Source organism: Budorcas taxicolor, chromosome 2, assembly GCF_023091745.1.
Source record: "Budorcas taxicolor isolate Tak-1 chromosome 2, Takin1.1, whole genome shotgun sequence".
Classification (NCBI taxonomy): domain Eukaryota; kingdom Metazoa; phylum Chordata; class Mammalia; order Artiodactyla; family Bovidae; genus Budorcas; species Budorcas taxicolor.
In genome coordinates this window covers 68787052-68812392 of record NC_068911.1, presented here as the reverse complement: position 1 = coordinate 68812392, position 25341 = coordinate 68787052, and the positions used below count along the sequence as shown (strand labels likewise).

The window sequence follows — 25341 nt, the reverse complement described above, 5'->3', positions numbered from 1 at the left end:
GCCGTGGAGACGGGATGCTTCGTGGGCACTGGCCCCAAAGCTGTAGGAGGGAAGATGCTCACTCCACGCTTGGCTGTGGCAGCCCAAGCAGTGGTGTTACCTGTGTCAGAAAGGCCCATCTGAACACAGGAATAAGTGAAGGTCCTTAAAGCCCGTGTGATGCAGTTCACAAAGCACGGTGCCCTAACCCCAGCCCTTCCAGAGTTGCTGTGATGTTCACTGAGTGGTGTTATCTCCCTCAGCTTCCTGTCCCCAAAGTCTGTGTAGCCTTACTGGGTGCTGTTCAGCAAAACTCATGTAGCAGTTGCCATAAATAGTTGGTAAAGAGCTGTGCAAAACCTGGGTCTGAAAGGAGCTCTATGTGTGAGACAGTATTTATTTGCTGAATGCTGCCCATGGATTTAAGTTAGTGGGGGAGAAGGTTCTCCAAGGGTGGTCAGAGTTGAACATTTTGAGTTTCAGAGGAGGGAGGAGTTTGTTTTTGACAAATTATGAAAGTGTCCAAAAGTATTTTTCATGTACTTGGGGGAAAAGGACGGAAAAGGCAAAAGAGCTGTTTTGTTTTGTCCTCTAGTCCCTTCTTAGTTTGGGTACAATGGCAACATGTAGGGGAAGTGTGTATTTGACAGGCATCCATGAACTTGACGGTCTGCCTTTTACATACATTCCTTGGGAGAGGGTGTTGTGGGCTACCCTTTGCATAAATTGTATCTTTGTGTCGAGGAGATGAAAGCACTCTTCATTAACCATTTGGCGGTTGGGGAACTGGGTGCTATTTGTCATCAATAGCAATTCTAACAGGGTTGGAGGAGAAGAAAAGAAAACTCCTGTTTGTTTTGACCAGAAGTCTCCTTCAGTCCAGTGTGACTCAAAGCACCAGTAAGGTTAACAGACCATCCAGAGGCAGCACTAACAGGCCACGTTAAGTTCAAAAGGGCAGGGGAAGGAACCGGGGGCAGCCTGGAGGGTCTGTTGTGCTGGCTTCTGAGGTCGGTGCTCCGGCAGGAAGGGCAGAGCTCCATGAAGCAGGAGGCTGTGTGCGAAAAAATGATCCCATTGTCGTGCGCTGGGTTCTGATCTTCGTTTTCAATCCTTTTTCCTCAAGCACATAAAGAAGCCAGACTATGTGACGACAGGAATTGTACCCGACTGGGGAGACAGCATAGAAGTTAAGAATGAAGATCAGATTCAAGGACTTCGCCAGGCTTGTCAGCTGGCCCGACATGTCCTCCTCTTGGCCGGGAAGAGTTTAAAGGTGGCGTCTCATGAAGCCTCGCAAGACTTGCATAAAGGGCAGCAGACCTTCCCTGCTTTTCCCTATTTCCTCTAACTCTTCTTTTGTACACATCTAATTTGTTAAAAATTAAGTAAAACCTTGGGATAGGGGACAGGAATTGTGTATTTTCTGTTTATTCAAAAGATAATTTAAAATCCAAAGTCAGTGTTAAGTAGCAGAGTTCTGAAGATAGCTTGGGCTCAGTCAGCCTATCCAAGTTGCTCCATGACAGCCAGCTTTGACTTCTGCCCTCTTATTCCTGCCTGTAATTTCTGCTTTTATTCCCCACATTATTTCATGTGCCTGAAGAGTTGCTTTGCCTCGTACTTTGTCTCCTATTTTCTTGCATTGGTTCTGCAAAGAAAGATCAGACCAGACAAACCAAGCTGTAGGTAATTCAGCAATGTAATTGTATGCAACTATCTTACTATAAGATTTAGGTCTTTCAGAATAATCTGAAACTGAATCTGAATCCTGCTATGTAAGGATCATAAAAGAAAATACCGGCCTGTAGTTTCCAAAAGGTGGGCAGCATTTAGTAAATGAGACTCAAATATGAAACACTTAGTGTAACATCTGTGTGATAGACTTGTTATCAATGAACCATAATGTGAATATAAAATAACATAAAGAAAACAGTTGAAGGAATGTTAATTTTCAATAAAAGATCTTGTTTTAGACTTTTACTTATGATATTTGAGTTTATGGAGACAGTCTTTTTGTGCCCACAAAACTTGATTTTAGTTTTCTTTTAGTTTGAGAGCAATTGGATATCTTCTAGTAAGGGAAAAATATTTTTTAAAACACACTGATTTGTTTTGGTATGAAAGAAATCAAGATTAGTGAACCAGAATCTCTATAAAATGTATCAAGCTAATCTTTTCAGATGATGATCCATAACCTCCATGCCATCACTGCAAAACCCACGTAATGTTTTGCTGGGATAAAAAGGCATGGGTTGACCTACTTTTCAAGCTTTGTCACCTGAACTGAAGATCCTTTTGAGAATTCATACGCTTTGATCAGCCGAGGCCACTAACCATTGAGGAAGAGGAAGGAATTGCCTCAGAACGTGTTTTTGAAATCTCCAGGCTAAAAAGGAATCCTGTCATTTAATGATTCACAAATGATTGAAAGGATCTTAGAGTTTAAAATGGCCATTTCCTAATAGCCCCTTATACCACCATATACCCAAACAATTGTCAGAAAGGCACAGTTTAGGATTTTAGTGTTAATCATAATTAATTAAAATGTATCAGGTTTATCACAGTAAATTTGTACAGTCTCATCTGGAAGGGCTGTAGCTATAGGCATAGTCAATAAATACAGGAGATCTCTCCAACTGTCACTTCACAGTCTCTTTATTTAATATTTCAGGTTGACATGACAACTGAAGAGATAGATGCTCTTGTTCATCAGGAAATAATCAGTCATGATGCCTACCCCTCACCTCTAGGCTATGGAGGTTTTCCAAAATCTGTTTGTACCTCTGTAAACAACGTGCTTTGTCATGGTATCCCTGACAGGTATTCATTGCTTAATGACATATTGTTCCTTTGGAAACTGAAACATGAAACTAAGATCTATAATGTATGTTGAAAGACACTATAGTTTAATTGAAACCTGCCTGCAAACTTTTGAAACCGATTATGGTAAAGCAACAACTTTTAAGTATTTTGTTTCTAAATGGACATAATACCACCATTTAATGTTTGTTAAAGCAATATGTAATCTGAAAAAGTGGTTGTACATTAAATATTTCTTTTACCATCTCAAATTTTTAACCATCGACTATTGTTTTGGCTCTTTGCAAAATTAAGGTAACGATAAGTATATTTTGTTGAGAATAAGTAGATTTTTAAACAGTGATGCTGCATGTTATACTATGTATTTCTGGTAAAAATGATATGGCTAATATAAATTAAAGATTAGATACAGGTATTCCACTCAATCCTCCTCCACTCTGAATTAGCATCACTACTCATTGGGCTTCTTATTGCAGTCATTAGGTATTTATTTTTATATTCCTTTTATTGGGATCTATCACCATTTTTTCTTTTTTTCTGTTTATGTTTCAGTCGACCTCTTCAGGATGGAGATATTATCAACATTGATGTCACGGTGAGTAAATCATATAAAAAACAGTCTTTGATCAACTTCAGAATTGCTGGTAGCAACAGGAAGAAGACTGGATTGAAAACGTGAACTGCGCCCATGGAAGCGCTGTTTACTTCTAGACCCAGACGCAAGCAGCTGGTTTCCTTTTTTGTCTTTAACTCTGTGTTTATTCCAAGTAAACCCAGGCCTGACTTGAATTTAGGGCTGGAATCAGATGCACTGAGATCAATGTTGGCCTAAGTGAAATGTCAACCCAATCCTGCTATGTGTCATGTTTTTGAGAAGGTGTAATTGTTATTGATCCACTGTGTAGTTAATGCAGAGCCCTACAGCACTGGGCAGCTGCTGAAGCTAGATATATATGAGATGAGCTAAGGCGAAGAAAGCCAGCATTTTTCCTTCACTCTGCCAAGATTGATCTTCCTCTTCCTGCTGATTTTGAGTGGGGCCTGTCATTATCTTACTCTGTCATTAGGGGCTACATTGGCCTGTGTGTGTCAGTCTATTTGGACAGAAACTCTTTTGCTAGCAGTGTTCCTTAGATTTATTAAAATCCCTGAAGGTAACGTTGTGTTCCATTTCTGGTATAGACAGCCTTGAACTCGAAGCATACACGGAGAGTGCTTTTCTCTCTTGAACTTAAGTTTTCACCAAATGGTTAACAGCCTTTCTTTCAAATAACAGCCCCAGGTAATTTAACACAGGAACTTCAAACTGTACAAGCTCTAACCTTTTCTAATTTTCTTAGCCTTTCACAGTTCTCAGACTTAGGTTATTTGTGCTTTGGCAGTTCGTTTTACTATAAAATTATGTAATGATACCTTAGGATAATGGAGATTGTAAATAAATTCTATACATCTGATGATTAATAAGTATATTCTAAATAAATAAATATAAAGTAAACATCTGCTGAGAACTAGTTGAGACAGACAGCATTCAAGGAGTATTTTCTCTGTTAGTAAGAAAATATTCTTAATAATATGATTTCATATCCAGGTCATGAAACTTGGATGGGAGTGGGAATGTAGTAGAAGTTGGCATCCAGTAGTTTAGTTCAGTCTGATTTTTAGTTGTTTAAATTAATTCAACCTTTTCTCTTCATATCAATTTGTCTTAGTGTATAGCCAAAAATTCTTTTATGGTGGATACTCTATATATCATTTTGTCCTAGTTACTTAGAATACTTGAACATTTGCTCCACATATATTGTTGCTCTCTCTCCAGCTCAGAATATGTAGGAGGTATTTTATAAAGTATACATGAAATAAAGTATTTTTCATTATGCACTTTTCTTTTAGATTATACCTGACTTAGAGGCTATCCATTCATTACCTCACCTAATCATCCCTAATAAAATATTGCTGCTTTCAATGAAATCAGCATGCCCTTCCCACCTGTTTCCACTGTGCCCAGAGAGAATAGTCTCTGCCTTTCCTAAGTTTCCTGAAGACTTTCAGTAAACAATTTCATTTTTAACATTCAAATGATCAAAGTGAAATGTTTTTGAGTGTCTCGAAATGTGAGGACTTTTCACACGGCACAGTGGTAAAGAATCTGCCTGCCAATGCAGGAGACACAAGAGATGGGGGTTCGATCCCGGGTCAGGAAGATCCCCTGGAGAAGGGAGTGACAGCCCACTTCAGTGTTCTTGCCTGGGAAATTCCATGGACAGAGGAGCCTGGCAGGCTACAGTCCATGGGGTGGCAAAGAGCTGGACACAACTAAACACACGCACAGAGCAATGTAAAGGGACCAAGGAAACATACAGGTCAGTAACTGAAATTATATTTCTTATGAAATATTTTATTAAATGAAAGGCTTCATCACTTACCAGAAAATACTCATTACATTTTATAATTGTTTACATCTAGTAAATATCACAAGAAAATAGACGTCCCCTTGAAAGTTGAATGTTTAAAAAAAAAGATGATGTGATATCCCATAATAGTTGCTCAATAAACATTTTAAATGTTATTAAATTATTAATAAATGATAAATGAAGAATTAAATAAATGAAGTATAAAACAAGAATAGTTTGTGGATAAAATCAGTAATTATAGCTAACTGCCACAGACTTTCAAAAGTATTATTTCCATATATATTGAATCTTTCAAGTAGTCATTTTCAGACTAGTGAAAAGTAATATGAAAAGGCAAATAATGATTTTTTAAATACATTTTTACTTAAATAGCAACTATAGAAACAGAGTTACAATTTTGTCTTAATAATTACTCTTATTAATAAATGTTATATTCCCATGTATAAAGTAAAAATTTGTACTCTCTTGGGTTACAAATGGGAATAAATACATAAAACACTGTTGTATTGCAAGGTGACTTGATATAGTAGTAAAAACACTTGATTAGAAGTCAAGAATCCATCATATTGACCTGGATCTGCCTCTTGTTTTCTGCCACTAACTTTAGACAAGTCACTTGTCTGTGCTTCCGTTTCCTGACTTGAAAAGCGAAGATAAAGATTTCTCCTGCCTCCCTTACAGAGCATACAAGAGTATCTTTATTGAAGATGAGTATACAGATTAATTCCATATTAAAACAGAAAGCTCAGATAAACATCTTTTTTATTACAGTTCCTGCATTCTACTTCATGAGAAAGAGAAATGTGAAAAATAATTATATAGGACAAATTTATGCAAAATAGCAAATTCCATGCTATATCAAAGGATCAATATTCAACCAGTCTCCTCTACCTTCTGTATTTATTGCAGTGTTTGCTGATTATTGATTTTTATAGTGAATATGGTGTCTTTCAAGATCCTGCAGGGCCTTCTGAGTCATTGAAGAGAGATAAAATGCTATTTTCTGTAATTTTATTCTTAAACCTGTTTTGTTATATTCTGATTCTTTAAAAATCCATGTATAGTGTTTTCTGTTAACATTCTGCTATCTGGAATATTTGATTAAGATTTCACTTCCAGACAGGATTTTTCTATAACTTACGTCATTCCGATATTGAGCCACTTCAGTTCTTGGAACTGAATTCTTCTTCTGTCTGTTATAACACTGACATATCTATCTTATTTCTTCTTGTCATTATCTATCACTTCCAAGGGTGGGACTGGTAAATAAAAGAGAAGTATCTTTATGACACTTTAGGAAACTCTTCACTGTGTTACATACTTCTGAATTCTCTAACCCTCTTGTAGTAATCATGGGTCAGTGTCTTTGATCACTATTTTCGCATATATAATTTTGCCTCAGAAATAAAATGAGAACTCAAAATGTTAAAGAATGTTGATAATCATAGTGCTGAAAGACCCGTGCTAGTAGTTTATTTATTTAAACTTTTGTAATATCATTGTGTGTCTTTTTCATGTTTCTGTAGGATCATTTCTCCTTTTTTTGTAGGTGAACTTAATAATTCTGGAAGGGTGAAACACATGAATTTGCTAAATATATAAAGGAATGCAATGTAGACTGTAGGAGAATAGATTTTTAAACAAGGACATATTTGTACATTTCTGCCTGTGTTTAGGTTTACTACAATGGCTACCACGGAGACACCTCTGAAACATTTTTGGTGGGCAATGTGGATGAATGTGGTAAAAAGTTAGTGGAGGTTGCCAGGAGGTGTAGAGATGAAGCAATTGCAGCTTGCAGAGCAGGGGCTCCCTTCTCTGTCATTGGAAACACAATCAGGTAAGCCTTGCAGTGACAAATAAAGGGAGGGTTGGCAGATGGTACAAAGGTTATTGGTGGCTTGGAGTAAAGTTGATGACATGTTTTATGATTCAGAACCATCATTTCAGTCTGATATCAGTATGTGAACTGCCAGGGTGCAGTGCTGTTCCCTGAGTTTAAAAAAAAAGAAAACGACTTCAAAAAAGTGAATTATATCAGGTCAACAAAGAAACTTATAGAAGCAGCAGTATAGAAGCAATATTCATATGACTGCTTTAGTTTTAGCTTGACGTGTTGGTCTGTAGTGTTCCTGTATTCAAACTCATACCAAACATGGAAGAGTAGCTAAGAAACGGTGAGTATCTCAAATCTTGAATAGGAGACAGGAGAAAAGCTAGATTTTATAAAGGCATGAAGTGAAATTATTCCTGTGACAGAAAGATAAAAAGCATTAGCTCAAGCAAGGCTTACCTTTCAAATTAGTGGACTAGCAAACAGCCTGAAAGGGTGATCTTGTTTTTTTTTTTTTTTGGTCTGGTTCATTTTTCCCGTAAACCACTGTTTACTTTCCACACAGCCTTCTCTGCTTGCTTTTTGAGAGTATGTGTATTTTCTGAATTCAAGACTTTTCTTTGTAATCTGTTACCTATTTTAGATCTCTTTTTGTTCCCCCTAACTGTTTTGAAGTAGATGTGCAGAATATGTGTTTTCATTTAAAAGTAACATATTTTCTTAAAGATGGTTACATGAGTACCTTTTACAGCACTGCTCTCATTAATATGAACCATCGACTACTTCCCATTTGTCTGAAGGGTGGAAGGCTTAGTCACCTTGAAAAGATGCTGCCTTTTTTCTTCGTAAGCCTTCGAATACTGTAAGAAAAAAGGCAGTAAAATATCAGCTAAATGTATTTATGGCTTTAAAAATATTGTAACAGTGTCTGAATCAAACTTTAGTAAAATCTCTTTGGGTTATATCGGAGAAGCTTTTATTGAAGACTTTGAACAAAATTGTGTTTTTGACAGTTTTAAATTATAGGCTAACTAGCCTGGGAAAAAAGGATAGTGTCTCTCTGTTCTTTCATAGGAAATGTTGAATCAGACCCCTACTGGGAAAAGAAATTTAATGCATATCTCACTATCTTACTGTCCATGAATATAATAGAAATGAGTTCAAAATGCAGTTTTATTTTTGCAAATGGGATGAGTCGATAGATGTACCTCATAGTTTTGAACACCTAGGGTTCAACAAATTTACTGGTGGTGCTCTTGCATTTTAACAAAATTTATTCTTCAGTAGAAGGGGGCAGAGAACACTAGATTCTTATTCAAGCATTCTATCGCGCTCTGCATTCATGGCTGTGTCTAAAGGGCATGTCAGCCTTTGATTCTCTCTGAGAGGTAATTATCCTTTTCCTGTCACGGAACAACAAATGATAGCTAACTACAGAGGCACATTTGCAGTAGTCACATTCATCAACTGCAGAAAAAAAAAATTCAATTTAATTGTGCAACACAGCTGCACATGGGCTTTTGAGCATTTCTGTTGTTCTCCCTGTCTCGCTATTCCTCCCTCCAGATCTATTTTTTAAACTTTTTTTTTCTGGTTTTTTTCCCCCCTTTTTTTGTCTCTTCTTCCATTTTTACTCTCTGTACTTTCTTGTTAAAGTAATTTTCCTTTGTGGCTCTCATTCTTTTTTCCCCATTGAAGGCTATGAATGTAGAAAATTATCACAATTACTCATATAATTGAGCCTCTTTGTAGCAAGTGCAACTCCAGTAGCCTTTCTCCATCATGAAAATGGTTTCATTATAGGGTTTTTCATATTCTCTGACACCATCTACACAGAGGAACAGGCGTGCAGATGAGACGTACTAGGAACAGGCTAGATCAGTAAGGTCACAGTAGGAATAATTAGCTCTGCTATGGAAAGAGCATCTAGGCCTTTTACTGCTACATAAATGTACTGTCCGTGGCTTTTAGTCACAAAAAAACTTACTAACAAATGGAGCTCCCGCCTACTACTTTGAAAAAAAGATTTGTATCAACACTACAATTTTCCATCATTAAGACTAATAACACAGAGCCTAGTATACATCAAGGGGAATAAAAAGAAAAATCTCACATTCAAGTGGCGGCTGGGTGCTGACCTTTGTTCCCTTTTTTTGTGTACGACTTAACTCTTTACAAAAAAGAGCCACACGCCCCACCAACATGCAGGTGAACTCCAGCTAGCACTAGCGAAGCATAGCATTCAGTCGGAAAATCTGATAAATCTCCATGCAGGATAATGCACTTCATTACATATTCACTACATTAATTCTAGCTACATAAAAAAAAAGAAGAAGAGTAAAATTGAAAGTGACATTGAATTTTAGCTATCTGGATGCAAAGGTCAGTTTTCGTAGAGAATGAATTTGCATGTACAAGCTCCTTTGAAAACCAGATCAGTCCCGACAACTGCACTTACAAAACTATGTGAAAAATAACATAGACAATGAACTTTTTCCGTTACTCTACTGCATTTCATTATTTAGATGGTTTGTGTCTGCCTCTGAGGAGGAAACTGGCCCCGAGTCTAACAAATATTTGTTCTGATGTGTTAAGGCAGTGTTTCTGGACATCTGTTATTTCGCCTTTTCCTATTCAGGCAAACCCTCAAGGGAGTAAATAAACAGTCTCCACCTTTAAGCCAGAAGTACTCGGAATCATTATAGACCAAAGGTTTACAAACATCTTTCGACTCAGCCTCGATTAAGATATTCACCATCGTTTGCATAGCCTCTCTCTACTGATACACCATTGAAAGAACATTCAAGCATCTTTCAGTAGGATCATGTTAAAACCTGGTGATCTTTATAGGAAATTTTGAAATTCTCTGAAACCTAAAGAATAGGTTGATATCTCCGAAGAAGTGTTGGCTGAAAGAGTTCTCCCTGTGCCCTTCTTTTTCATGAGGGATGTCTAGTGATCTTTAGGTTACAGCGTTATTATGCTCACTGTACCTCCATTTGCGTTAAAATATTTCTAAATCTGTATTTTTGTAATTATCCTTCGATGAAATGAGCTGTACATATGAGGATACTGTGAATGTGTAGATTCATGCATCACAAATATGTGACAGTTCAATCAAAAATAATTTAAACTTATCCTTGTAAATGTCATGGTGAAAGTATCAATGAATGGTTTTTAATGTTTAATTCATAAGTATATGTTTTGATATTAATTTAGAAGAATATAAAGCAGATTTTTAAAAATAATCTCTTTCTATTAGATTATGCACATTTAAACAATAAGTGGCTCAGGCAAAATAAGTCATTTTAATGTCATCTGTGATGGATTTTTTCTTGACAGCTACTGTAAATTACAATTACACTGCTTCTCTCTGCACATGAAAGTAAGCATTGCAATAAATTATCTTTTATTTCAATCCATCATGTCTGCTTTTCAGAAACAGAAAACCTCAAATAAAAGTTCAGCACTATTGTAAGAAAAATACAGTAATTTGTAATCCAGTTTGAAACAAAAAAAAATGTACTCCTCTTTTGGAAAACAGTTGTTGGCTTTCAAAAATATTACTAATTGTACTTAAACATTCCTTTTCAATTAGAGGGAATCCTTGAATTTGTGCATTCCTGCATCCAAAGACTTGGAGAAGGAAATGGCAACCCACTCCAGTGTTCTTGCCTGGAGAATCCCAGGGACGGGGGAGCCTGGTGGGCTGCCGTCTATGGGGTCGCACAGAGTCGGACACGACTGAAGCGACTTAGCAGCAGCAGCAGCAGCATCCAAAGACTACTGCTTAAAATAAAAATCTGAAAAAAATTAAGTAAATTCCATGACTTAGAAAATCAGGTGCCATTTGAGATCCTTTAATTAGAGATGTGACCATTTGGAAATCAGTTCTGTTGATAGAATTCATGTAGAAATAGTAATAAAACTATTTCCATGTGCATTTTTATTCCTTTAGAAGAGTGTGTACTTAAAAATAGTACTCCTCTGCCCTCTTGGGGAATGTATTCTTAGTTATGAAATCTAGTTTAAATGTATCAAGAATTTTAGTTTATCTAGACAAAACTTTTGTTGGGAAAACTATCTCATGGAAGGGGATTCAATTAAGAGAACAGTCACAGGATGAAATTCCTTAAGAGAGATCTCTCTCTTAACTGTAAACCACACCTGAAACATGAACTATAACACAGAATAATTTTCAAGTAAGTTCACAAACTACTTTTATACATCTCTCTCCTCCTCCCCAAATATTCCATATGAAGGGCTTCAAATCCCAAATGTGCTCAGACTTAAATAAGTGAGCTGCTGTCTTAGAGAGGTTTTAGTTAGAAAAAATCAGACCAGAAGAGCTAATCCTCAGAGAGTTCCTTTTAGCAGATTTCAACAGAAAGAAGGCAGATTTCATCTGTGTAATATCCAAGGCAAGAAGACCTTCATGCTCAGAAATAGGTCACAGCCCGTGATGGCTGGTGTTAAGGAGTAACCGAATGCTTTGTGGGCACCCCTGCCCACTCAACACTTCCACTTTCCGCAGCACACTAGTCAGGAGAAGCCGGCATGCTCCACTTTCCTGTGCCACAACTAGAGTTTCTAGTACTTGATTTCACTTTAGAGCAGACATTTGCTCCTACAGATCACTTGGATTGTCTCCACGAAGTTAGATGTAAATCTTAGAATCACGTAAATTAATCTTGGGCTTCCCTTATATTCCAAAATAGAAGAACAGTACACAGTACAATAGTGGAAGGGACATGCTTTTTGTCAGTAGTTAGAAACATTAATGAGATTTTATTCCATTCAGTCCCAGGAAGTATGTGTTAAAACAGCTAACTACCAATCCAAAAGGAAAAGACCCTAAAAAGCAGACAGGAGGTTTTATTTAGTTCCTGAGAATCAACCACTGAGACAGGTACTCCACCAAGGAACTGAGGGAAATTTGTCCTGATCTTTTCTTCTTTCCACATGGCTGTGAAATCCTCTGACCTTTGCATCCATGACATATACATTCTATGATCTTCCTATAACCAAAAGTTTCAGCAGGATCCAGGCAGTAAATTGTTGTAGAATGCACTCAGATATCTTTAGCCACCTAGTAATTGCACAGCTTCTTTTATGAAGAGGAATGAGAGATATGAGGGGGGAGGGACCCCAAGTGTTTTTTCATAGTGGGCTTTCTTCCTATCCTCTCATCAGAAATTAAAATGAAGATTGCCACATTCACAGTGTAGCTGTGATGCTTGCCCATCAGTTAGAGTCTTTTTTTTTTTTTAAGAAAAGAAAATAGAAGAACAGTTTATAGTGATTCCTCTTAGAATTATTACGGTTTGTTGGGACATAGATAACATAATGGGTAGATGGGTAGAGAAGACCTATTCTTACTTTAAAAAAAAATCTAGATTAGCATATCTTACTGAATAATCTCTCTTCCAGCCTCTGTCTACTCTCCATCCTGAGTTTTTATTCAGGAATTGTGTGGTACAAATAGAAGCAACTTGGAAAAGTTGTTATACCTCCTGTCCAGAGTGAAAAGACACACAGAAATAAGTATAACCATAAAGAACAAATTAAGAGAGAAAAGCATTCACTTACCGTTCCTCTCCTCAACACATGTATAGCTCACCTATTTCTGTTACATGGAAATTAAATCTGAATGAGAGACTGCCCATCTGATATTTATGGTGACATCCTGGCCTAAGTGAAGACATTTTACAGGTTTGGAGATGAAGGTTAAAAATGTCTAGAGAAAAGTATTTTGACAGGAATGCTCATAAAGATGCTGGCTAAATGCCTTTGAGTTGGTGGTAAACCAAACCAAAGGGCTGCTGAAAACTAGCTTGGGATTCAAGAACTTTGGTTTGGTTAAGAATTTAAATAGTCCTATAAATCCCAATCCATTATTATGGTTAGGGTTAAGGCACTTTGCTCTTCATCCGCATGAAAATATAAATTGTTCATGGTATGTATCCACCTGATTTCAAAAACAACTCCTAAAAAAAAACAATAACAACAAAACCTCCTTAATCTTGTAGGTGAAGATTTTAGGGTTGGATTCTAAGATTTCACGTCTATGGAATAAATGGAATGCAAAAGATTTGCATGTAGAAGTAACTAATGTAGCATTAAGAATTAAGAATCACAATACTAGCTTCTCTTAAGCATCATAGCAATTAAAAAGCATATTTTATGAATTCTGTTAATGGTATAGGTCTTGAGTAGAAATCTCAAATAATCACAAAGTTTTGAAGTGCTTCAAGAATATGGACAAAGCAGATGTGACCTTTTGTATAAATGTGTCTATAAAATGTTTGATGTTCTGAAATAGACCAGAATAAGCAATTATAGAAGTCACATTTCGGATTGTAATTTTTTGTTGTTTGGTTCCCAAGTCAGTAATAATTTGTATGGTCTTTTAGTGAAACTCCATACAAATCGGGCAGGTTTGTGTGACCTCCATTAGCTGAACATATATCTTGGTTATATTGCACTGTATATATGTGCATAGACAGGTCTAAAAGTGACCTTGTTTGAATGCTGTACTAAAGTAATTGAAGCAAACTATTGTGTTAGCTACATATCTTTTTTCTTCATGTATCCAAAGGGAGTTGTTGCAAGCTGTGACAAAATATAAAATTTTTCCAGAATAATGAAAACAAATTGTTACCATATGACTCTAAATAGAACTGATTTTTTTTTTTCTTTTTCAGAGAATACTTTGAAGGGACTTTGTCTTACCTATATATGCACTTAAAATGATCCAATTTAATTCAGTATTTTGTTTGGTCACTTTTAAAGCCAGATAACTCATCAGAATGGTTTGCAAGTCTGTCCACACTTTGTGGGACATGGGATAGGATCTTACTTTCATGGACATCCAGAAATTTGGCATCATGGTAAGAAAGTTAGTTTGGGAGCTGCTTATTGAAAGGAATCAAGATAAAGCAGTTTTGCTCCTGAATCTCTTGCTGCAATGTGGAATTCACATTGTCATCCTTCCCTATGAGGGTGTGTGTGTATGTGGGGAGGGGATCCTATTTAATCCTTACCAGCATGTTACTATGTTACTGAATTAGAGCCCAGCCATTTCAATCCCCAAATAAGCTTTGTTTTGCTGTTTGTCTTCTCCTGAAGGGTGATGGCTGGAAGGCACAAGGGATATTTGTCTAGAAAAAGTTACTGAAAACAAAACACCACTGCATCAATGTCCCAGCAGCATGCACATAGGACTGTTTTCTGTTTTTCTTTTTCTACTCCCTTCTCTAACTGCTGACTGTTGTGGTTAAACTTCATTACGTCTTACACAGCGTTGACAGCTAATGTATTTAGCAGCATGTACTCTTCAGTGATTCCTAGATTATACCCAGAGTCTCCTGTTTTTCACTGCCTGGATGTTCTCCCTACGATGGGAAGGCAAGGGTGGGCCAGAAGGGGTGGGGGATTTGGGTTAGACTATGAAGTAGTTCTGTGGAGTGTCCCCAAGAGGCAGCATACCTGGACAAGCACCAAAGGAAAGTTGATCCTGGGGCTTTGACCTGTGTGCTTGGGGGTGGGAACAGCCCCATAGAGGAGCTACTAGCTGGAATCCACCCCCTGAAAGATCCTAGACACTCAGCAGGTCAGAACTTCCTTTAGGCCAAAGAACTTCATCTGAGGCAGCTGTAAGAGGCCCAGGCTGGAGTGCAGAAAGGGCCTCTCAGGTGAGTGCCCACCCAGTGCCAAACCCTGGAAATATTTCAGGTCACCCCTGTTCTTCCCTCCTACCAACCCGCCTTCCCTTTGTCTCAGTTCCCAAGATGTCTTCCCCTTTCCCTTGGGAGGTGGAAGCCAGCAAACCTCAGAGCAAGTGGCCAGAGCAAGGGGACAATAGAGAGGGGACCCCAAAAAGTGTCTCAAGTACCTGGGCTGCTCAGCCTTGGTGCACCCTTCCTAGGAGCCCTGACCTCAAGCTCAGAAAATGCAAAGGCTGAGGGCCCAGGAGCCCTGTGCTTAACCCCTAGGTAGCCACCACTCAAGATTCTAGCAACCTCTTCCTAAAAGAAAAATAAAATGACCACTTTTTTTGTGCAGCCTAACCCTTCTAATCCATTTCTCTCTGTTCTCGCCATATCCCATCCCCACACCCCACACTCGTATTTTTGTCTTACAGCGAATGACAGCGATCTACTCATGGAGGAGGGCATGGCGTTCACCATAGGTTAGTGCTAAGTTCCTCTTCAGAGAGCAGGGGCTCCCTGGCTTGGCGCAGCAGCGCTGGCCTAGGCCAGGCAGTCCGGTAAAGGACTAATAAAGCCAATCAGTATAATGAAATAATTCAGATGCATAGTAAACCTGATTAAATAATATCCTCGAGCCCCATCTTCCTAAATCAGATACTTACCGACACATTTAGGAGACGGCAGCCGTCCAACCTTTAATTCTGTTACCAACATAATGTGGTGTTTGGTTTTTTGTGTTGCTTTTTTGTGGGTTTTTTTTTTCTTCTTTCATTAACACCTTCTTCTTCTTTTCATTAACTAGAGGCGATTAAGTCCCTTGCTCCCTGTCAGCAAGTGGCATATACTCTCTGTCGACCCATTCCTGGCTGATCATGTGATTGGTGTCACCACCAAATTCCAATCACCTAAAGCCCCGAAGGCATCATATTTCTGACTGTGGGGCTTAATGGAGAAGCAATTAGAGTGAAATAAGAAAATTGTTATTTGCTGATTAATGAACATTTTGAGCATGTTTTAAAAATTCAAATATTTAAAAAAACCGACTGATATTTATAAGAGGGACTGGTGTTTGGGTGGTTATTATCCACAGGGTCCTAATTAAGTCTTGATTAAAATGCCCTTTTTTCTCTAAAAAAATTACGAAGTAGGCAACTTCATACATTTTTGAATGCCATAGCGTTTCCTCTTCCTACTGTTTAGTTTGTAGCATACTATGTAAGCAGCATCAATTAGGGCTTGCGAGATGACAACATGAACTCGTGGGGGGAAGCACTGGGAGGGAGGGGGGAGAACCTTCTTATTCTTTTTTTTTTTTTTAATAATCAGTTGAAACAATGTTTGACAAGAATTTGATTAGATCACTGCAGTAAATATTTTCCTTCTTACAGAGCCAATTGTAACCGAGGGATCCCCTGAATTTAAAGTGCTGGAGGACTCGTGGACTGTGGTCTCCTTGGACAATCAAAGGTGTTTGCTTTCTGCCCGGTTGCTTTTAAATTGTATTGAAAAGGCAGGTTCGTCCCACGACGCGGGCGAGCTGCTGATCCCTGCCCCGCCGGCGCTTGAGCTCGCTGATCCCTGTCTTGTGTTTTTTAGGTCTGCCCAGTTCGAGCACACAGTTCTCATCACGTCCAGGGGCGCGCAGATCCTGACCAAACTGCCCCACGAGGCCTGAGGAGCAATACGAAGGTCGCAAGAGACCTTTTTCTTAAATTGCTGAAATCCAGCTGGAGAACTTTTAGAAGAAATTGGCTAACGGCAGGTCCCAGAGTAACCTACCTAGCACCTAGCAGCGCCGGCTAGGGAAAATGCGGTAGGGCTTGGGAGCCGTTCTGAACACAAATCTGAAGCCCCGAAGTGGCCGTGCGCATTCGGAGAGACGGATCCTGGCGCGTCTGTTTCCCAACGCGGGAAATGCATCTGGAAAGGAACGGGGACGCCCTCATTTGGAAGACTAGGAAGTCTTAGAAATGCATACTTTTCTCTTTCCCTAGCCTTGACTCTGCCCGAATAGAAAGCTTTCACTCCTTAAAACCACAGTGTCTTGCGGTTAATTTTTGAGTCTCTGAACTTTTCACTCGCGCGCGCGCAGGGAGAAAACCCGAGCCTAGCTATTACGATTTTGTTGTTGTTGTTGTCTCTTTTTCCACCCCCTTTGTGGGTTCCACATTGGCTGGCCCCGAGGGCGCTGGCCGGGCCAGTTGCCCCTCAGCCCTTCCGGTTCTTTCCCCTTCATAGCTGCTTTGCGATGAAAAGATTAGCCGGCGAATGGAGGAGCTAGTTACAAACATTTCCTTGCCTCTAGACCCTGGGCCTGGGGTTATCAGTCCAAAAATTTGCCTTTTCTGGTCCCCTGTGGTTCCTTCTCCCCGCCCTCAAACTGCTCCGCGGGGCCATCCCAAAGGTTACTTCTGAGAGACCCTCTCACCAACATACAGATGCAAGCTAAGGATTTTTCTGCTCTGGGAGTTGGAGGATCAGTCCCACCTGCCCAGATGTGAGCAGTGTCAGGCGGGTATCCTCCCTAAATCGATCTCTCCCAACACTGGCTTTCTTCAGATCCGCACTAATGCACTGGAGACCCAGCACATCCCTGACAGAGGAGACACGGGTATTTTTTAGGGCAAGGGACTAATTAGTCAGGATTGGAGGTGACGAGTTTAATTCAGCCTGCCAGCAGCTCCTCCTGCTTTAGAAGCGGGAAATCCAAGGGTCCACACTGTGAGTCTCCCAAGGCTCATCCCCACCCTGGTACTCTGTCTTCCCTTACCTGAGCTCCTGGGGACCTCTTCACACCTGGGCTCAGAGGTGGAGAGGGTTGGATTCCTAGCAAGCCACGTACAAAGTAGTGACCCCCTGGCCATGATTTTGGGGTGTTCCACCAGTCAGTGGTTGCCAACTCTTGTTTCTACTGAAACGGGTTATACAAAGCTGCCGTCCACTAAATAGAGATTGGGCTCAGCTCCAGAGCACCAAGGGAATGTGGCCACCTGCTGCTGCCATGACAGGTGGCCTCTGTGATAGGCCTGGAGAGCCAGTCCATCTTTGTGACCCTCAGAGTGTGGGGAAAGTCATAGGAAACTGAGGCCAAAAAACGAACTTGGAAAAGTGACTAGTTTGAGCCTTTCCCTGAATTCGGAATTCTCTTGGGCTTTCTTCCTCTCATTCAGGCAGAACTTGGACAGAGGTAATTCCAATTCTAGCAGATCTGAGAGCTGGAAAAGATGAGGGAGGGGTTGCAAATTTACAAGATTCACGGAAAAACTTTAGGGGTGCTGAAGATTTGGCCAAGTAAAGGCCTAGAGACTGAGGCTGCTGTCCCCAGTACAACCGGAATTTTCTAGAGAGGAACAAGGCCCAGATCACCTTAGGAGTTTTGCCAGAGATTGATTTCACTTCTTTCCTAGATTAGGCAGATTGCAATGAGTAGCCAATATCTTATCCACAGGTCCGTTTACCCCAAGATTCCCCAAGAATAATTTCATTAGGGATACAGAATTTTACCAGCCACTGGGATAACTCGCTGCTTATGCAGTAATTTTTCCCAGGTGGAGGTATTTGTGAGACGGATCTATAATCCTACTTATTAAAGAGTAAAGTTTAAATATATATGCATATATACTAGCACCAGCCAATAGTCAGCAGCTCTGTAGGAAACAAACTTGAATTAGATCGAATTCCATTAAACACGCTTTGAAGTTGAAGTTAAGAAACAGATTTTAGAATATCTTGTCCAAGCCCCCAACCTCAACTCGGACAACTGAACTGGCCCCAAACGTCACCCCTGGTTGCGGGGTTTCCAGCCATGCGTGACTACTGCTAACACCACCAGGCGCCCGGTCCGTGGAGTCTCCAATAGGTTCTACTCGGAATCTGGGGCGCTCAGGATAAATGGGAGAGTTTTGTTTCCTCTCTGACATGGGACAGGCGAAGATCTAAGCAAACCGGCGTTTCAGAACAGGTGTCGCCTTAGAGGTGGGGGTTGGAAGGGAGGCACCCTGGGCTCTTAGGCGTAAGATCACACACTGAGAAGCTAGTCAAGGCCGGGCGTCTCGGAGCCCGAGGGCCCGAGTTCAGCCACCCTTCCCCGAACCTGCTTCTCTGGGGCTAAGAAATAATTCCGGAGTGTAGACACTCCTTCGCCCAGATATAATCGATTTTTAAAAATAAGCCAGGCTCTGAAGCCGTTTCCCGTGCGGGTCCTATGTTCCCCGGATCCAACCCGGTCCCCTGCGCTGCGACACTTGGATCTCTCCTCCAGATGTGAACCAGAGAGCCCTAGAGACCGTCGCAACCTGCGGCCGCCTCTCTCCCCTTCCCCCACCCTTCAGTTCTCTGGAAGAAGCTGGCCCGAGTCAGACCAGCCGTCGGGTTTCCTCGCCGGTTGCCCAGAGTACCCGGAATCGCAAGCCCTGCTTCCCTCCGTCCCAATCCCCACCTCGCGCCAGCCGCGGAGATCACTTACGTGGGCAGGGCCCGCGAGGCGCGCGGGAGACAAGGGGCCAGGGCGGGATCCGCTGCTGTGCAGGGCGTACCTTACTCCACACCCCAAAACAGGCACTAGGAAAGAGCAATTAAAATCACAAGTGCAACACGGAAATCAAGAGGAGTGTAACTGCTCCGGGAGTTGTCTGGTGGCGGAGTCATTAGCTGGTTGTTGCTACAAAGCCTCGCCGTGTGCTTCGATGATTAAGGGAGAAAAAAAAAAGGGGGGGGTGGAGAAAGTAAGAAAGAAAAAGAAAGAAAGAAAAATCTTTTTAAACGCTGGCAAACCCGTTTATTGGTTTGGAGGATTGGTTGTTTTGTTTTGCTTGAGTTTTGTTTTTCTTTTTGCTCCAACCACGCTGCCTGAAATATCTCTACCCCCAACATCGCACCCTTAAACCAAAGGGGAGGAATTCCTCGGGCAGCAGCTGCTACTACAGAAGTTAAAAAAGAGAAGCCCCTTCCGCTAATATCTGTAACGACAGCACCGATGTAATTTGTTTTGAATGTTCATTTTTATTGGTGTTCCCTCTGCCAAAATGTGCTTGATTACAGAGGTTTGTCCTGTGATCATTGCGCACTCTAGACAGGGGAAGGTGCATCGGCGAAGGTTCAGCTCAGGCCAGATCAAATCCCGGGCTGTTTAACGCTGAAAGGCTGCATGTTGCTATTAGTGTTAAATATATGGCTAATTATGCGTATGAAAATTAAACATCAGTGTTATGCTAATGGGGCGCCTTCAGCTGCGGATCCGAGCACTTGAGACTACCATTTAATCAAATGAATCAGTAACTAATACATCTGCACGTGTGAACTTTCACAAGATCATTTCCCCGTTCCCGTCACACCGCTAAATTATGAAAGAAATAATTATCAACACTTTCTAATTACCTAACAAAGTAATTTGGGATTCACCGTAGGGTTGGCGGGATAGGAAACCAACAGCCGCTTCGCAGCCAGCGTGGTGCGCGCCACGCCTCACGGGGGGTGGTGGCTGCCAGGGGGGTGGGGGGGAGCTTTTGTGCGCTTTTCTGTACCTAGCGCTCCAGAAGATAGAAGGCGCCTTGGCAGCTTTTGCCCCCACTAGCCCTGCCCTGGGCTCGGTGGCGCCCGCTTTGACCCTGGCGATGAGAATCCTGGGCGAACATGAGAGACGTGTCCACAGAGAGACACGCGAGCCTGCGACTGGCTTGGTTTTGCCGCGGGTTTTGGTGTCCCTCAGGACTCCTGCACCTCGGGTACTATCGCCGGGCCCCAGGAGGCCGGAAAAGGACCACCTAGCACCCGCGGCTCAAGCCGAACGGAGCCCGCCAGCTCCTAGGCTTCACTCTGTGCCGCGCCCTTGGGGCGAATGAGCCGGGGCGCTCCGCGCAGAGGGAATGGAGAGGGGAGGGGGAGGCGGAGGAAGGTTGGGAGGGAAAGAGGAGGTGGGTGTTGGGGGAAGGGGGGCGGTGCGGCAGCCTTTCCTGGGAGGAGAAGCGCGGGTTCCTGGCTCTCTGCTCGCACTGTTTTAATCAGACCGGTGCAGCCTCGAGCTGGAGTGGCCAGCTTGGCCTGGAGCAATGCGAGCGGGCCCCAGAGAGCGGCGGCGGCGCGGCGGCCGAGTGAGTGAGTTCGCCCGGAGAGCCCCAAACCCGCCCCCAGGGATGTGGCAGAGGGGACCCAGGCCAGGGAGGCGCGGCCAGGAGAGCGCTGCGTTAGGCACAAGACTCTCTGGAGGATAGCGCTCGGTTGCCCTCCTCCAGCGCCCGGATTGCGCGACTCAGCGTACGGGAGGCCGTGGCCGGGCTCCAGAGCCGCCCTAGTTCTGCACCGGACGAGTAGCGATGGTTAGAAGAGGTGCCCTGGGCCCCGGTGTTGTGGGCGGGCGGAGGGTGGGAACTGTAGGAGGTGGTGGGCGGCGGTGCCAACCCGCTAGTTAGTTTCTGGGAAGCAAAGCGCGCCGGAGAGACGGGAGGCTGAAGAGCCGCGGGCCGCGGAGGGCCCGGCGCGGGCGCCGCAGCCCATTGTGCGCCTCACGCTGCGCGCTCTGTTGCAGAGGAGACACGGCCTAGAAGCGTGGATGCGTCTCTCCGGAGGCCCGGCAGCCTCGCCCGCTCTAGTCCAGCGGAGCCGGAGCGCCTCGGACCAATCCCCGGTGATTATGCAAGACAGCGGACCAATCAGCTCCGCCAGCTCATGAATATTTATGACCTTGGCTGAGTCAAAGCTTTGAAGCGAGTTTGGGGAGCTCGGCAGCATCATGCTTAGACTTTTCAAAGAGACAAACTCCATTTTCTTATGAATGGAAAGTGAAAACCCCTGTTCCGCTTAAATTGGGTTCCTTCTTGTCCTGAGAAACACAGAGACCCCTAAAAGGGAGGCAGAGGAGAGAGAGAGACCCACACCCAGACCCCGCGAGAAGAGATGACCATGACCACCATGCCAGAAAGTCTCAACAGCCCCGTGTCGGGCAAGGCGGTGTTCATGGAGTTTGGGCCGCCCAACCAGCAAATGTCTCCTTCTCCCATGTCCCACGGGCACTACTCCATGCACTGTTTACACTCGGCGGGCCATTCGCAGCCCGACGGCGCTTACAGCTCGGCCTCGTCCTTCTCCCGACCGCTGGGCTACCCCTACGTCAACTCGGTCAGCAGCCACGCGTCCAGCCCCTACATCAGTTCGGTGCAGTCCTACCCGGGCAGCGCCAGCCTCACCCAGAGCCGCCTGGAGGACCCAGGTACGTGCGCCTGCCAGGGAAAGGAAGAGGTACGGAGGGAGGGAGAGAGGGAGGGGGAGAGACAGAAAGGAGGGAGACGAGAGGAGGAGAGAGAGGTGGGATGGGGGTGGGGAGGGCGCCGGAGCAGTGAAAGGTTTCGGGTATCAATCTCTGCATCCCTGTCATAGGAAAGAAATTAAAAAAAAATATATCCACCCAATTTGCAACTATCCAGCAAAGGATAAATCCAAGAGCGTCCCCTGGCATTGGCTGGGCCTCTGGGCGGCTCCGTGCGCCAAGCACACAATGCCCTGCTGGAAAACAGAAACCCACATGTGCACGTATTAGTCTCGGTAATTATTTATTGCGTAGCGCTATAAACAATGTATGCAATTAAGGGTAATTAAACCTCAACTACCGCCTGCAAAAATAGCAAACTTTCCCTGCAAAGGCAGGAGCGCGCGCCTGCAAACTGCCCCAGTCCGCCTGCAGCTCCCGGGGTCGGGCCCTTTGGACTTGGCCGGACCCTTCCCGGCTTTCGGAGTTTCTTGAGTGATCTCCCTCGCTCCTGCTCCTTCCTCTGCCACCCCTCTGTGGTTACTTGCTCTCGGCTCCCTACACTCAAGGCAGTCCTTCGCCTTAACAACGGCCCTCACTTCTGCTGTCCCTCCAGGGGCTGACTCGGAGAAGAGCACGGTGGTGGAAGGCGGTGAAGTGCGCTTCAATGGCAAGGGGAAAAAGATTCGCAAACCCAGGACGATTTATTCCAGTTTGCAGTTGCAGGCTTTGAACCGGAGGTTCCAGCAAACTCAGTACCTAGCTCTGCCCGAGAGGGCGGAGCTCGCGGCCTCTTTGGGACTCACGCAGACGCAGGTACCTCGCCGCTGCCCCACCGTGGCGCCGTGCAGGCTTCCCGCGGCCCACTTGCCCCCAGGAGCTTCATTTCTTGCTCTCTGGGCCTCGGGGGTCGGTATGCGTGTGTGTTTGTGTGTCCTATCCCTCGCTCTCACAACATCTCTCCTTCCTCCGTAGTTTCCTCTGCCCTGGCTCTGTCGCTGCACTCTATACTCCGGGCTGCCAGCCGCGCGGCCCTCCGTCCCTGGACAATATGATTAGGGGCGCAAGAAGGATTTCCCTAGGCGTTTTGTTTGGGGACTCTGAGGTCACACGTGCCCGAACAACTGGAACAATAGACTCGGGGGTTAATCCCTTCTTTGCCTTTAAAGTGTATGACTAATCACTCGGGGCCTGGGCCCAAGCCTCTATCTCCCTCCTCCTTCTCACTGAGTTTGGTTGGGGTTGGGGGGATATCCTTCCCTCCGTCCTCTCACCTCCCAAGTCCCAGAGCCTGGAGGAGAAACGGACCCTTCCTTCCCTGTTTTCTCTAAGATTCTGGGGACCCCTTGGACGTTCTGATCACGACTGCCGCGGGTTTCCAACGTCGAGGCCGGGATTAGGAGCAGAACTGGGAGATGCTAACTAAGGAAAGGTTGATTTGAGTCCAAACGAAAAGTTTAACAAAACCCGGTGGTCTCCTCAGCTCACTCAAGGGCAGAGATGATGGAGCAAAGAGAAGGCGGGTAACATTGCAAATAAATTTCCTCCACTTCTTTTCTCCACTCTTTTATTGATGTTCACACTGGAATTGAAGGCTCGGTGTTTCGTGGGCTATGTGTCTTACCCAGACGATTGCCGGCCTCGGGCTGAAGGCCTGGATCCCGGCGCTGCTCACCACCACGCCCCCTGGCTCTCAGAGAGCGGCTCCAGCCGGCCTCCGGGGAGGGCGATGAGGCCTCCCAGCCTTTGGTTCTTAGGCGGGAAGGACGACGCGTATGCTTCTCCAAGCAGGGAGCCGCCGGGTTCCGCAGAGCAGGGGGCCGGTGTGTGAGTGTGGGGGGTGGTATCCGCGTATCCTCTCACGCTGTCCCAGGGCTCCCTTATCTCCCCAGGACCAAGGTAGGCGCAGTGGACCTAGACCGAATCACCTTGTTGTCCGCTCTTGCAGGTCAAGATCTGGTTCCAGAACAAGCGCTCCAAGTTCAAGAAGCTGATGAAGCAGGGCGGGGCGGCTCTGGAGGGTAGTGCGCTGGCCAACGGCCGGGCGCTGTCTGCCGGTTCCCCGCCGGTGCCGCCCGGCTGGAACCCCAACTCCTCTTCGGGCAAGGGCTCGGGCGGCAGCGCGGGCTCCTACATCCCCAGTTACACGTCGTGGTACCCCTCGGCGCACCAAGAAGCTCTGCAGCAACCCCAACTCATGTGAGGTTGCGCGCCCGCACCCGCCCGCCTCTTTCCCTTCTCCCACGGCCCGGGCCCCTCCCGCCTCCAGGTCCATCCACCCCGTCCGCGTGCCCTGGGTCTGGAGAAGAAGGGCCCAGTGGGGAAGAAGGAACAATGAAGGCAGGACGCCCGCCGCCTCCTCCGAGTCTCGCGCGCTCTGGCCCGGCGACTTCCCCAGTGCCCACGCCCGACCTCGGCCGCGCAGTGACAGCAGAAAGCGGCCTGGAAGCGCAGGTACAGCGGTCCGAGCCAGCGGGCCAGGCAGACAGAGCCCGCCGGACCCGACCGCCGACCCTCAGCTGTATGGGACTATCAGGAAAACAAAACCATGTAGAAAAAGCAAAAGCTCTTTTCTGTCCTGTCCGTCTCTTGTCTCCTTTCGCTCTGTATCTGTGCTCTGACGAAGTCGAGGTTCTCGTTCGTCCGCTGTCTAGTTCTTCGGCCTCTGAAAAAAGTCATCAGGTCGGAGGAGGCTTGGTCCACCGGGCCACCCAGTTCCGGATACTGGATCGTTTTGTCTTTTCGGACCTTTTCCTGGACCTGCCTAACCATCGACGTGGCTCGTTCGGGGATTGGGGGAAACGAGGGAGGGGGTTTTTATTTATTGAGAAATGGACTTCTCCTGAGGCTGAAGGAAGGTTCGGCCCATTCGCGATTTTGCGGGGCGCAAGGAGAGCAGGGTCCAAACGTACTCATTCCTTTAAACGCACTCGGAAAAACGAATAAGGAGGACCTGGTGATTTTTAACTTATACAGTAACTTTTGTACTTCGCTGGTATGGAGAGGTTGGAGCCGAATGGTTTGCATTTTTTACATGTCCCGTATTATTTTAAAAAAAGAAGAAAATAGAGAAATGAAGCCAACAAAGTTTCCTTATCTCCGGAAAACGCTTGATCACTTTGCCTGGTTAAGAAGAAAGATCCTAATTCTTTCCTTGTGGGGAGAGAGCTAGTGAACTGAGGGGCAGGGTGAGAAAAAAATTAGGCAAAAATGCCCCAATGCCAGGGGTAAATAAGACGAAAGCAGCTTTACAACAATCCCCAGAGGCTCGGCCACAGAGCACCACCTTGAATGCACAGTCTCTGGTGCAGGATCTATTTGCTGTACATATTGTTATTATTA

At 44.1% G+C, this 25341-nt stretch overlaps 2 protein-coding genes across 4 annotated transcripts in view; both read left to right on the top strand.

Annotated features, from left to right (window-relative positions):
• The window catches only part of METAP1D (methionyl aminopeptidase type 1D, mitochondrial), a 73656-nt gene extending 56869 nt beyond the window's left edge, over positions 1-16787 (top strand). For all 3 annotated transcript variants that reach the window (XM_052635424.1, XM_052635423.1, XM_052635426.1), the window contains 8 exons: positions 1106-1255; positions 2654-2802; positions 3355-3397; positions 6890-7053; positions 13840-13937; positions 15191-15238; positions 16148-16226; positions 16356-16787. In XM_052635424.1, coding sequence (XP_052491384.1) covers positions 1106-1255; positions 2654-2802; positions 3355-3397; positions 6890-7053; positions 13840-13937; positions 15191-15238; positions 16148-16226; positions 16356-16434 — 810 coding nt within the window. In that variant the 3' untranslated portion in view covers positions 16435-16787. The remainder of the gene's footprint in view (positions 1-1105; positions 1256-2653; positions 2803-3354; positions 3398-6889; positions 7054-13839; positions 13938-15190; positions 15239-16147; positions 16227-16355) is intronic.
• Positions 16788-21650: 4863 nt separating this feature from the next.
• Positions 21651-24202, top strand: DLX1 (distal-less homeobox 1). The gene is made up of 3 exons (XM_052636050.1): positions 21651-21963; positions 22616-22815; positions 23948-24202. The coding sequence occupies exons 1-3, from the start codon at positions 21651-21653 to the stop codon at positions 24200-24202; spliced, it is 768 nt and encodes a 255-aa protein (XP_052492010.1).
• The last annotated feature ends 1139 nt before the right edge of the window (positions 24203-25341 follow it).

Excerpts from the sequence above, each read along its gene's own strand:
- DLX1 (XM_052636050.1), top strand. The coding sequence starts at position 21,651 with ATGACCATGACCACCATGCCAGAAAGTCTCAACAGCCCCGTGTCGGGC. Across the intron at positions 21,964-22,615 it reads GAGCCGCCTGGAGGACCCAG|GGGCTGACTCGGAGAAGAGC; the intron begins GTACGTGCGCCT and ends CTGTCCCTCCAG. Across the intron at positions 22,816-23,947 it reads TGGGACTCACGCAGACGCAG|GTCAAGATCTGGTTCCAGAA; the intron begins GTACCTCGCCGC and ends CCGCTCTTGCAG.